This window comes from Dermochelys coriacea, chromosome 9 (assembly GCF_009764565.3).
Source record: "Dermochelys coriacea isolate rDerCor1 chromosome 9, rDerCor1.pri.v4, whole genome shotgun sequence".
Lineage (NCBI taxonomy): Eukaryota > Metazoa > Chordata > Testudines > Dermochelyidae > Dermochelys > Dermochelys coriacea.
Window position 1 is genome coordinate 62,004,477 of NC_050076.1, and position 14,021 is coordinate 62,018,497.

Here is a 14,021-nt window from a genome sequence, read left to right on the forward strand (position 1 = left end):
TGGAAAGAGATGTAGCTCAAATTACAACAAACGTGTATTTTGGCTACAAGGATTTAGGAAAAGAGCTCTTGTCCCACATCCCCCCTCCCCAACAGCTAGAGGGGTAGCCATAGGACGAGGCAGCATTTACCAAGACAGTGTACCAGCCTGCTCCCACCACCAGATGCTCCCAATGTGGCAGTGCTTTGCTCTCTCCCATCTTCCCAGGAAAGGCAACTTAAATCCACAGCAGTAGCTGGATGGGTTGAAGCTACTCCTGACTGTTCTGCAGGTGTCTGTGCCAAGATGAAAAGTTCAGTAATCCCCCCACAGGAAGGTTGGGGCAGATACACAGCACTCCTAACATAGTTAATGAGACATAACATCAGGGACACAAGTGAGTAGCAATGGGTACCAAAGAACCCTTGTACTAGTCCAGTTCAGGGGCCCAGCAGTAACAGTAGTTTCCCAGCATTAAATCAGATGAGCACATGCCTCAAGGACCGACATAGGCTGCAATGTAAAGCCAAATAGTTTTCCATGCTTTAGTAATCAAGCCTCCCTCTTCACTTGGGTCTATGAAGGGACAAAATGTATTGACCAAACTTGAAGGGAAAAGTATAAAACAGAGGCAAGTTAGCATACTGCAAGTAAAACAGACATGAAGTAATTTTCTCTTTTTTTAAACTTTAAACATATAATTAGTGACTTTTTGTCTTTGTGAACTGCATGCAAAATTAATACCCTTCTCTCCAGCACCCAAGTGGTAGTTACAAACTGTTCTTGAAACAATATCTTGCTCACAGAGATGCAATTGTAAAATTTGTTCTAGCCTCTTTAAAAAAAAATTGAGTATGTTTACCTCCCAAGTCTCTTTTATAGTTTTAGTCTCATCTCACTGTAGCTTCTGTCTGTGCCAGCCTTTTAAAAAGTCAAATCTTGTCCATTATCCAAGTCAATTTGGTAGCTTAGATAAAAGGTGGTTTTTTTGGGTCCTTCCCCTCAGAAAAAGTGAGATTGGGTTTGTGATTGTTCTTTTGGGAATTGACTTGTAACCAAATCCTCACTTCTGCGATAGTTGTTTATACAAATTTAAAGTTATAAGCAGAATTTCAGGATCTCCATTTTTTATGTCAAGAGCTTGCAGGAAACAGTTCAATGCATCTTGTAGTTTTCCATTGTCTTTCAGTTTCTTCCCACACTCTATCAGGGCATCATAATTATCTGGTGCATAAATAGAATCCACAGTAGTCTGATTATCTTTTTGGCCTGCACTCTCCTTTGAAAAGCAGTCCATTTGCTCACCAGATAGCAGCTCAGGATCACCAGTCGATTCCTCTTGAGGCTCTTCCTCAATATCATCCGCCTCAGATATGACAGATTCTGTATCATCTAAATAACTAGTTGTACCTTCTGTATCAAGTGTTTCTCCAATCGGTTCTTCCTCAGGCTCCACACTATGCTCTTCAGCTTCTTCTACCACAAGTTCTTCTTGCACCTCATCACTATCCTCTGTTTGGTTGAGAGCTCCTATGGTTTCTTCAATATCCTCAACCTGGTCCAACGCTACAGTAATAAGAGATCTTCTAGAAGCTGTAGACCTGTTTCCTCTTGGCGAAAAAATGGGGTTTACTATAGATTTATCACATTTAGGAGTAGATGAACTAATCCCCATCAAAGATGGACATAGAGGGCTGTTTAAGGGCGAGGACATTTTTTCAGGCAGATTTTCATCCAAAATCATGACTGAATTATCTTCATCTTCACTATCAGAAACAATTCTTCTAGCCTGCTTCTTTTTGCCAATAGGCATGTCATCACCACTTTCCATCAAGGCTTCACTCACTGGTAGAGAGTCATTTAGATTATCCATGGCTATGTTACAGGAATTCCCAAAGTCATCCTCATCTTTTCTTACCCAAGAATTCGTTGCAGAACTGCCATGGTTTCCTACTTGGAGATGAAAGCCTGTGTTTTGTGTGTACTCCATTAATTTTTCCCCTTTTGAGACATCTTGCTTTCCATCTTCAGAGTCTTCCAAAACAAGATTGAAGTCAGCCTGATACTGAGAAGATGCGACAGATATAGCCTCCAAACTGGCTTCACTCACATGAGACTTCTGGAGTCCACTAGGGAATTCTGACATGACATTCAATAGACTTTTGGATGCTCCTGGAGAAGCTAGCTCAGGATTTTCATTCCCATCATCTTCTGGGTCATAAGAATCATGAGTTTGAAGTGACATTTCTGCATTTCTGTATCTTTTAGGATCATCGGCAATGACAGATCCATTAAACGAAGGCTGTGAAAACAGTGAAGAGGTAATTTGGACGTCGTTTATGCTATGTGAGTGATGAGAGCGTCTTCTTGATTCAGGACTATGACTCTCTTTGTTAACAAATGAGTAAACTCCAAGGGAAGATGGTATACAATTTGGATCAAGTTTTTGTTCAGATTCATGTATATTGGATTGTTTCAATACCTTACTGCTAGTACGTAATTCATTAACATCCATATTAGACACATCCTGTGCCGGCTTCTCTTCCCCTGGATCCACAATAACCAAACTTGTCATTCTAGCACTGACATTAGCAACATCTTCATCCTCTGTAAGATCAACAGCTTCATCATTTGCAGGTTCAACTAATACAGGTGGTGAAATAAAGTGATTTGTGTTAAACTCTGGCGATTTATTTTTTGGTTGTGAAGACGCTACTGTTGGTCTCAACCATGCTCCCTCAGTATCACTTTTGATTCTCCCCATCAATTGGTCTTTGAGCTGAGATTCTAACTGGACCAGCTCTTGGGCCTTCTGTACCCTTTGTTGAATATACTGATGAGCGTCTTCATTCTCAGCCTGTTCTTCTTGAGCTATTTCTCGTGTATACATTAAGTCATGATCTGAAATGCCAAACATTTCCAGCGAGTGCAGATAAGCAATATGTTCATCCAGCTCTAAGTCAGTCTTTCTTTGGGTGGCATGCAAGGACTGCAGCTGAATCTGCGTTGCAGAGGTTCGTGTGTCTCCCAACATAAAGAGCTCCCTTAATTCCTGTTTAGTGAAATACCTAAATGGGTTCTTTTTGTCACCAGTAGTTTGTCTTATTAATGAATCCTTGAAGACTTGTCGCCTATATATTTTTTCTTCCACTGTACCACAGGTAATCAGCCTATAAATCACTACGTTTTCTTTTTGTCCAATCCTATAAGCTCTGTCCACAGCTTGGGCATCAGTAGCTGGATTCCAGCTGGGATCAAAGATCACCACTCTGCTAGCTGCCGTTAAGGTTATGCCAACACCACCTACTTGTGTAGTAAGCAAGAAGACAGAGTAATCCTTATTACTCTGAAACACACCAATCCTCCTTTCTCGTTCCACTAAGTGTGTCACTGTTCCATCAATACGCATGGTCCTAAAATGTCTGTGAGTTAAAATACGCTCTAAGATATCCAGCATTTTTCTTGATTGAGAAAATACCAAAGTTCTATGCCCCTCCTCTTGCAGCCTTTCTAGAAGTCCCATGAGGAACATCAATTTCCCAGACTCTTGAATCAGAATCTCATCAGAGAGATGATCAATTTTGTTAGCTCCTGAAAATGCATCCCCTTCATTCTCATCATCCTGCTCAGGGTAACTACCTCCTTCCAAGCCAAGCTGGCTACATGCTCGTGCTGACAATAACCTGGGGTGATCACATAGTTTCTTTAAGACATTCAGCTCAGCCAAAGGCGACCGCGTTGTCATTAACACCTCCTTCACATGATCCAAAGAGAGAAAGTTCCTGTATATTTCTTCTTGAACTGGTGCTAAATACACCCACACAATGAAGTCATTTTTCCTGGTAAGAGAGGGCATTACAGGAGCAATGTTCTTACTCTGATCTTCAGGAAGGTGGGTTTTAACTTTGTCAGAATTGTACTTCTTTTGTATGTCTTCTTTAGTTCTTCGGAGAAAGTATGGCTTTATAATGGTCATTAGATTTTCAGAGATCTTAAGTCCAAGTGCTTTCTCTCCTGGAGTCGCATCTTTCTCCCTTGCTCTTGTAATAGGATTCTCATATTCCATTTTAAAGGTCTTTGCTGTTCCTAGGAGGGACCCCTGACATGCAAAGTCAAACAAGGACCACATCTCACGCAGATTATTTTGGACTGGTGTCCCTGTGAGGAGGATGCGATTTTTTGCAGGAATAGCATATACAGATTTAGTGGTTTTAGCAGATGGGGACTTAATTTTATGGGCTTCATCAAGAATAATATAGTCCCAGACAAATTCTCGTCCATTAAGGCTAGAAAGCTGTTGCCAGTTATTGATCAGCATTTGATACGTTGTGATCACTATGCCATTCTTTCTTTGGATTCTCTCTAGTTTTCTGTTGCGCTCAGTCTTGCTGGTGCCATGAAAGTCTTTCACCCTCAGTCCTGGAGTCCACTTAGTAAACTCTCTCATCCAGTTGCTAACAAGGGTGGTTGGCATGACTAGCAGTACAAATTGTATGAGTTCAGCATCAAACATCCCAGAAAGGAGTGCAATGATCTGGATAGTCTTTCCCAAACCCATGTCATCTGCCAGTATACCTCCTTGCCTTCCATCACGGTAGAGGCTGTATAGGAAGGCCACGCCTTCTCTCTGATACTCAAAGAGTTTGTTGTGCATCTCTCCATAGATCATTAGACCACTGTTACATACATCCACAAATCCCTCCTCTTCCTCTGTGGCAAGTGCCAGCTCTACAAGTGTTTCCTCAAGCCTTTTGATTCTGCTCCTCAGCTTTTCACTGGGATGAATTTCATTTGCAAGGTTGAAGAGTTTAAGAGACTCTTCCAGATTTCCATTCCTGGCCTCTTCTTTTGCCTGAGTCACATACCTGTAGAACACAAAACAAAGGAGCAGTGTTTGCAGGAGTCAAATAATTAACACAAACATGCACAAGTCCATTTGTTTTAACATAATTAAGTCTGATGTTTGTATAGCAATTTGAATATATTAACTGTTCAAGAACTTCATTATAGCAGAACAGCTACTCTGCCATAGTTAAGGTGAAGACCAGCTTTCTGTTTAAAAGCTTGACTGTTTAAGGGCTCTAAACTCCACACAGTTAATCGGATTGCCTTGAAATTTAGTGTTCCTCATGGGGGGCACAGGATACAATCAATTATCCAAATTTGGGGGCATTTGATCCAGAGGTTGCTAAGGAAAAAAAAAAACAAAAACAAAACAGCTTTTCTTAAAGTTGACACAGTCTGGCCACTTTTTTTGCCCACAGATAGAGATCAAAACCAGGACTCAGATCACCACATCAGGGTCAAAAACACTTGAGGGTACCCCAACAGAGCACATGGCACCCAACAGCCCGGGGGGGAGGAGTCAAACAAAACATTATTTGAAAGAGTTTGCGAGTCCACTCTTACACAATACAGCTCACATGCCCATTTACGCACCTACAGAATTAGTGAACATGTGCAAAGAGGAAATCCACTTCCATATCACAGGACCTGGCGGTCTGTGAGGATATGTTGTAATCATCAAATCTGTGCACCACCCCACACACTGTTCTTCAAATCCAACCCAGTTTAATATCTGAAGTGAAAAAAGCAGGCATACTGCTCTAGTCTGCCTCCACCAGAGTGCGATTTCTATTTTGCGGAAATGTAATCTAAGTACAGCAAAATACTCCCAAACAGTCACTGGGAAGGGACGATGATTAGGGATGCAAGAGTATGTGGGAAGAGGGGTTTGGGTTTGTAGTGAGCAATGGGAGTATTATAGCAGGTAGATAAATGGGAATGGGTGGGAGAGGAGGGAAGAGGAGTTGGGGAGATCAGGTGAAGGACTGGGGGAGTAGGAGGGGAGAAGACAGGAGAGGTTGGGGAATATGAGGTGTAGCAGAGGAAGTTGGGGGTTTAAGGGTGGGGCTGTCACCTTTGAAGTCTCCCCTTCCTTGTGTGCTGGGATTAGGGAAGCCCTACCCTGCTGCAGGGAGATGGGGAGCCCTACTTGTTACATATAGGGAAGTCTGGGGAATCCTGCTCCCCCTGGGATGTGAGTCCTTCTCCCTGCCCCTCCATGTGAGCTGGGATCTGGGGTGCAGGGAATGAAGGTAACAAATGGCTGGGGAAGCCTGGCTGAAGCAGGTGCAGGAGTCCCAGCTGGGCGTGGGGAGAGGGAACGAGGGGCCCAGCTCAGTGTGCAGTTTAGGCTACATAACCAGGTAGCGTGAGGCCCTCCAGCAATAGTCTGTGACAGACATGTGTGCACAGCAGCACAGAACAGGAGGCAGCAAGGAGCAACTTGAGACGTGTCACTGGTTTCTGCAGGGCCAGCTCATAGCTCAGGAGGGGGAGGGGAGAACGGCAGCCTGCCATAAAGCGGTCAGGGTTTGGGACCCAGAGCGGGGGGGGGGGGGGAGGATTTCTGTGAGCAATCACAGACCAGCCCCGCCTCCCAGCGGAAGGAGCACGGGCCTGGGACCATGCCAGGTTCTCCGCTGGGTGTCCTGGGGCAAGTAGCCGCTCCGTGCCTCAGTTTCCCCTCCGTACGACAGGAGATGGCGGTAGAGCTCCGTGAGCCCCACTGCGGACCGGCGGGGCTGTCGGCTCTGCCCCGCGCAGCGGCCGATCAGCGGCGAACCCAGGAGGCCCCAGCCCTGTCCCTGCTCACACGCCAGACTGAGGCGGAGCGAGGGAAACGGGCCGCTCCCAGCGCCTCAGGGCAGACGCCAGCCCAGCCTGCCGGTAACCCGGCCTCACCTCTCGTAGAGCCCCGCCGGGCCGGGCCCCGCCATGGCGCGCTGCGGAAGGGAGACGGAGACGCGCCAGCCGCCGCACGGCCATTCAAAATGCCCGCCCCGGGCGGGGCCGCCCCGCCAGCCTATCCCCCGCGGCATGCAAATGACAGCCGGGAACATCAGCCAATGGGCGCTTCTCGGCCGCCGCAAAGGGAAGAGCCGCCGTGAGCCCTGGCAAGGGGGCGGGAGGAAAAGCGCGGGGGCTGCGGGCGCGATTGATATTTTCTGTGGGTCAATGGGCCATGGTAGAAGAAAGGTTCCCCGCCCCCGCCCCTGTCCCAAGGTTTTCAGGCGGGGGGAACTCGGCTGCTGGTGGGGGTGGAGCCCCAGCTAATTTTTCCCCATGGCTGCTGCAGCCCCGCGGCACCCACGGTGTCGCGGCCTATGGCCCAAGGCGTCTTCCTGTTTGCTGGGTTGTTTAGTTACAGGGGTATACACAACGTAAATGTTTGCTACTACATTATTACTACCGGCTGCACAGAAGTAAAAACAATGCAAGTACCATCCCGTTTGTTTTCATGAAGTTTCAACTACGCTGTTATATGCTTAACAATCCCTTTGACCTATATTATTAATACACAAGTGAGTTGTCCTGGGGCTTTGGCCTGAGCTGCCTCCTGGTCTGCCAGTGTCACACCTTCCTGCGGCGGGCAGGTACTGAGTACCTCTAGCTCACTTAGGAGTGCCCCTCCAGACGTTGTGGAGAGTCAGCCCGGAGCCCCTTGTCCAGTGCAGAGAAAGAAACACAGACCGCATTCCTCAAAGGAGCCAAGCCACTCTAGGAGGTAAAAGTCCCTTGTACTGTCCATCAGAAAACAAGCAGGAGCACAAGGCAACGCATCCCCTGTGAAGAGACGCTGCCCAGAACCTAGCCAAGGGTTATCGACCCTGGTACTGGTGCCTGGGCCATTAAGGCTGACCCCTTCGATGATACAACCGCAGCAGCAGGGGAATCTCTCCGTACCAGGCAGTGGCATTGGAACAATTTGTATAGTGGGGGTGCTGAAAGTTATTAAACAAACCTGTAAGCCCCAGGATATCAGGAAAACCGCTTCAAGCTGGGGGTGCTACTGCACCCCTAGTTCCAGGGCCCCTGGTACCAAGAAACGCCAGAGGCCTATGCAGCAGCATAGCATCTACTCTGTCTCTTGATGCTGGATTCTCCAGTCATGCAGGAGACAAACCAACTGGGATTGCTTCATCCTGGGGCTTCTGTGACCCCAGGAACCTCTCAATGCCAACTAGTAGAGGGTTCCCCATAGTGTAACTCACCTCAAACCTGATACATTTGTTGGATCATATTAAAGTAGTTCTGTATTAAAATCACAAATGAGTTTGATTCCCCATAGTTTAAATTCCAGGGTATTACTAATTAAGAGGTCTCTTGGTTTTTGGTACTGTTTCTCTCCCTCTCTGCAAGCTGCTAATTGTGTTAGTACATTCTAAGACAGAGTCTGTTCTCAAAGCAATTCTTTGTAACTAATCACACAGAGAGATTTCAGAGTAGCAGCCGTGTTAGTCTGTATTCGCAAAAAGAAAAGGAGTACCGGTGGCACCTTAGAGACTAAATGCATCCGATGAAGTGAGCTGTAGCTCACGAAAGCTTATGCTCTAATAAATTTGTTAGTCTCTAAGGTGCCACCGGTACTCCTTTTCTTTTCACACAGAGAGAGACTCAAAGCAATACTCTGTAACAACAGAAACAGCACCCAGAGACTCCCCGCCCTTTTGTTGTATTCATCTTGCTTTGTTAACAATTGTGATTAAAATAGAGATAGAGGATGTATGTGGATGGATGGTTGGTGTGGATAATAACTGAATGATCAGGGAAGTGCTAGCCTAAGAATTCAGTGTCCATCGGCTGAAGAAGGCGTCAAGTGGAAATAACCAGAGGACCCCTGGAGGGCAGACTGGAATCCACCCAACAGCCTCCAAGATGGGAGAACCAAAGAACAAGATAACATCTGGCAGCACAGAGCCATCAGGAATGTGCCATCTGCTGATTGATTCAGCAACAGCATGATGAAGCCATTCCCATAGACTGGCATAGGAATAAATTCCTATAAAAATGTACTCTAGAAAGTGAGAACTTTGGGGTCTGATTCTGCAAACCAACTTCCAGGAGCATCAGATGAGCATCTGACAAGGCCCTGATCCCTCCTCATGTCCAGGCCACCTGGCCAGTGGCTTGGCATGAGCAACTTTAAGGCTGGTAACTATGATAACAACCTTGCAGAACCTGTGTGTGTGTGTGTATATGAATGAATGTGTGAATAAATATGAAACTGAATGAAATGTTATAGCTATAACTAACTGCTTACTATGATTCTTTCTGTATTCACAATAAATGTGGCATTTTGCCTTTTCCCCTTTAATAAGATCCTGCTGGTTTTTATTTTATTGGTGTATAACACATTAATTGCCTCAACACACTCTTATCATAAGATATATCCCAAAGGTGTCATGTAAGGTATGATATGTAAACTGGTGACACACTGGTCCCAAAATCATTGCATGATGTATGTATGGGTTGTGCATGAGTTATAGATGTGTACTGGAAATATGTTCTTAAGAAAACCAGCCTGCCCTAGACAAGTGAATGTGTATTTACCTTTCTGACAGGCTTGGTTACAGGCAAAGAACAATTAAAGTGTGTTTACGTATAAGGTAAACAAAGCCATCAAATTAAATGAGTGGGGGAGAAGACCACTCAACAGAATTTGCACCCCAGGAAGACTTCCTGGCTCTTCAGACAGAGACAATGGACTTTGAATAATATAAGAGGCGCAAAAAAGACTCAGTGGCAGGGAGAGCACAGCAGGCTGGGAGTCAGAGGCACTGACAGGAGCTGCAAATCAGGATTGAGGTGCATTAGCAAAGGTTTGTGGGAACCTGGCCTAAATCACCAGGAGCCAGGCATCTATGTGTTAGTCTTGTACTGTTAGATCAGTGCAGTAACAGCTAGTTGAAATTCAGCTAAAAAACAGTCACCTGAGCTTTTAACAGCACAACAAAAATAAATGGTTTGTTGCACACTTTAATCAAAGGTGCTGTTGGATTTTGAGGCCCTGACCCAGGTGATTTTGGGGTAAGACCAGGCAGCTGATCTGCTCAACCACCACCCAGCGACCCAGCCCTCTCCCTTAAGAAGTAGGCAAGCCTTCTTATCTTGCCTGATGGGTCCTGATTGGCTACTGCCTCCTCCCAGCCCTTCTAGCCACCAGAGGACCAAGTCTTGTTGGTTCTGCCAGTACCAAAGCTCAAGTGGTCTCTCTAGGAGACCACTTGGAGTTCTGAACTCACTGCCCCTCTTTCCTAGGTGACAATTCTCCTTGGGTAGGTGTGTCAGGGCAGTGACAACTCCAGCAGGGGCAGAGAAGGCCTGGTATACCACGTCACAGGACCAAGATGGAAACAGGCGGGAGTGCTGTGGCCCTGGATAGTGTTTGCACTGGCCACAGTTTGGAGGACATATGCACTGCTGTATCTCAGGACAGATGTGAGGGTAGAGCTTTTCTGGGAGCCCAAGACTACGCTTACAGGGATGCTATGAGGCCAGGATTCAGGTGCACTGAGCAGCATGCATAGCACCCTCCTGTGGTACATCCTGTACCTGGCTCTTGTCCATGCTATCAGCCCCTCACTCTCGCAATCATGAATAACTAACTTTCCACAACTATTTAGAGAGAGAGACTGTAACATATCAAACAGCACAGTGAAAAACTTCAGAGCCTGGTTGTGATGTGCACGCACATGTGTGCATGTAACACAAGGGTGGGTGTGTGTGTGTGTAGCAGGGTGTCCCAGATCAGTATAGTAACAGTAGGCACCTAGCTGCAGGATGTGGCCTGCTGGGCTGCAGTGATTTGGCCCATGCTGTCAGTGCCAGAGCTATCTCCTGCATTTGTACATCTTCAGCCACTAACATGGTCCCGTTGGGGTTGTTCACTGACTGGTCACTGAGGGAGAACCTTGTTTTACTGAGTAAGCTGCATGTCAGGACCCTGTTTGATCATTTCCCTCATGGGCCTGAGTCAATTTGCAATGAAAGGTTCTGCCATTTCTCCAACAGCTTGGGTGTGGATGGCACAGTGATCACAAGCCAGTGATATGGAGTTGTTCAGTAAGGCTTCAAGGTTCAGATTCAGAATTCAAGGTCAGTCACAAACAACTGCTCTGCTTCTTGAGCAAGGGCCAGCCTCTCTGCCAAGTACCTGTGACCTCAGTATCCTGCCAGTCACCAATAAGTAACAGGCAGGGGAAGGGGGGTAGGGAGAGGGGAAAGGGGAGCTTCTTGTGATCTCACAGTCCCACCAAGCCATGACTTCCTCATGTGCACAAGCCACTGACGATGTAACTACGAGGGACAGGAACTGTCCCACTCATCCCAATGGCATGTGGATGATTTATTTCAGGACAGCCCTCCTGCCTGTCCACTTCTGCCAACACAGTGACTCATGTGACACCAATGGGCTTCCCAACAGTTTATCTTCCTAAAACAATGTGCCTTGCAACTCATCAGGACCCCTGGACCCCAGGATCCATCCATAATGAGCACTCAGCAAAGGAATGGCAGCAGCATTAGGAGGTGCCATGGAGGCCAAGAGCTTAGCAGTGATCAAAGCAGTGTTGCATAGCAAGACTAGTTTCAGAGTAGCAGTCGTGTTAGTCTGTATTCACAAAAAGAAAAGGAGTACTTGTGACACCTTAGAGACTAACAAATTTATTCGAGCATAAGCTTTCGTGAGCTACAGCTCACTTCATCGGATGCATTCGGTGGAAAATACAGTGGGGAGATTTATATACACACACAGAGAACGTGAAACAATGGGTTTTATCATACACACTGTAAGGAGAGTGATCACTTAAGATGAGCCATCACCAGCAGGGGGGGGGAAGGGGGAAAGGAGGAAAACCTTTCATGGTGACAAGCAAGGTGGGCCATTTCTAGCAGTTAACAAGAACGTCTGAGGAACAGTAGGGGGTGGGGTGGGGTGGAGGGGGAGAAATAACATGGGGAAATAGTTTTACTTTGTGTAATGACTCATGCACTCCCAGTCTCTATTCAAGCCTAAATTAATTGTATCCAGTTTGCAAATTAATTCCAATTCAGCAGTCTCTCACTGGAGTCTGTTTTTGAAGTTTTTTTGTTGAAGGATAGCCACTCTCAGGTCTGTAATCAAGTAACCGGAGAGATTGAAGTGTTCTCCAACTGGTTTTTGAATGTTATAATTCTTGACGTCTGATTTGTGTCCATTTATTCTTTTACGTAGAGACTGTCCAGTTTGACCAATGTACATAGCAGAGGGGCATTACTGGCACATGATGGCATATATCACATTGGTAGATGCGCAGGTGAACGAGCCTCTGATAGTGTGGCTGATGTGATTAGGCCCTATGATGGTGTCCCCTGAATAGCTATGTGGACAGAGTTGGCAACGGGCTTTGTTGCAAGGATAGGTTCCTGGGTTAGTGGTTCTATTGTGTGGTATGTGGTTGCTGGTGAGTATTTGCTTCAGGTTGGGGGGCTATCTGTAAGCAAGGACTGGCCTGTCTCCCAAGATCTGTGAGAGTGATGGGTCATCCTTCAGGATAGGTTGTAGATCCTTGATGATGCACTGGAGAGGTTTTAGTTGGGGGCTGAAGGTAATGGCTAGTGGCGTTCTGTTATTTTCTTTGTTGGGCCTGTCCTGTAGTAGGTAACTTCTGGGTACTCTTCTGGCTCTGTCAATCTGTTTCTTCACTTCCGCAGGTGGGTATTATAGTTATAAGAATGCATGATAGAGATCTTGTAGGTGTTTGTCTCTGTCTGAGGGGTTGGAGCAAATGCGATTATATCGTAGAGCTTGGCTGTAGACAATGGATCGTGTGATGTGATCTGGATGAAAGCTAGAGGCATGTAGATAGGAATAGCGGTCAGCAGGTTTCTGATATAGGGTGGTGTTTATGTGACCATCGCTTAGTAGCACCGTATTGTCCAGGAAGTGGATCTCTTGCGTGGACTGGTCCAGGCTGAGGTTGATGGTGGGATGGAAATTGTTGAAATCATGGTGGAATTCCTCAAGGACTTCTTTTCCATGGGTCCAGATGATGAAGATGTCATCAATGTAGCGCAAGTAGAGTAGGGGCATTAGGGGACGAGAGCTGAGGAAGCGTTGTTCTAAGTCAGCCATAAAAATGTTGGCATACTGTGGGGCCATGCGGGTACCCATCGCAGTGCCGCTGATTTGAAGATATACATTGTCCCCAAATGTGAAATAGTTATGGGTGAGGGCAAAGTCACAAAGTTCAGCCACCAGGTTAGCCGTGACATTATCCGGGATACTGTTCCTGACGGCTTCTAGTCCATCTTTGTGTGGAATGTTGGTGTAGAGGGCTTCTACATCCATAGTGGCTAGGATGGTGTTTTTAGGAAGATCACCGATGGATTGTAGTTTCCTCAGGAAGTCAGTGGTTTCTCGAAGATAGCTGGGAGTCCTGGTAACGTAGGGCCTGAGGAGGGAGTCTACATAGCCAGACAACCCTGCTGTCAGGGTGCCAATACCTGAGATGATGGGGCATCCAGGATTTCCAGGTTTATGGATCTTGGGTAGCAGATAGAATACCCCAGAACCATTAACCCAGGAACCTATCCTTGCAACAAAGCCCGTTGCCAACTCTGTCCACATGGTGGACAGGGAACACCATCATAGGGCCTAATCACATCAGCCACACTATCAGAGGCTCGTTCACCTGCGCATCTACCAATGTGATATATGCCATCATGTGCCAGCAATGCCCCTCTGCCATGTACATTGGTCAAACTGGACAGTCTCTACGTAAAAGAATAAATGGACACAAATCAGACGTCAAGAATTATAACATTCAAAAACCAGTCGAAGAACACTTCAATCTCTCCTGTCACTTGATTACAGACCTGAGAGTGGCTATCCTTCAATAAAAAAACTTCAAAAACAGACTCCAGCGAGAGACTGCTGAATTGGAATTAATTTGCAAACTGGATACAATTAACTTAGGCTTGAATAGAGACTGGGAGTGCATGAGTCATTATACAAAGTAAAACTATTTCCCCATGTTATTTTTCCCCCCCACCCCACCCCCCACTGTTCCTCAGACGTTCTTGTTAACTGCGGGAAATGGCCCACCTTGCTTGTCACCATGAAAGGTTTTCCTCCTCCCCCACCCCCGCTGGTAATGGCTCATCTTAATTGATCACTCTCCTTACAGGGTGTATGATAAAACCCATTGTTTCACGTT

The 14,021-nt window shown here is 46.2% G+C and overlaps 1 protein-coding gene across 1 annotated transcript; it reads right to left on the bottom strand.

Moving 5' to 3' along the window:
* Window positions 1-646: 646 nt before the first annotated feature.
* Window positions 647-6,873, bottom strand: ERCC6L (ERCC excision repair 6 like, spindle assembly checkpoint helicase). Its single transcript, XM_038417704.2, has 2 exons — window positions 6,727-6,873; window positions 647-4,844 (listed from the first exon to the last, which is right to left on the bottom strand). The coding sequence occupies exons 1-2, from the start codon at window positions 6,861-6,863 to the stop codon at window positions 1,043-1,045; spliced, it is 3,939 nt and encodes a 1,312-aa protein (XP_038273632.2). The 5' UTR covers window positions 6,864-6,873; the 3' UTR covers window positions 647-1,042.
* Window positions 6,874-14,021: the final 7,148 nt, after the last annotated feature.

Bases quoted from the DNA above. Each gene is read 5' to 3' on its own strand.
- ERCC6L (XM_038417704.2), bottom strand. From the start codon at position 6,863: ATGCCGCGGGGGATAGGCTGGCGGGGCGGCCCCGCCCGGGGCGGGCAT. The intron at 4,845-6,726 runs GTGAGGCCGGGT...TGTGTTCTACAG, and splicing joins CCGGCGGGGCTCTACGAGAG to GTATGTGACTCAGGCAAAAG.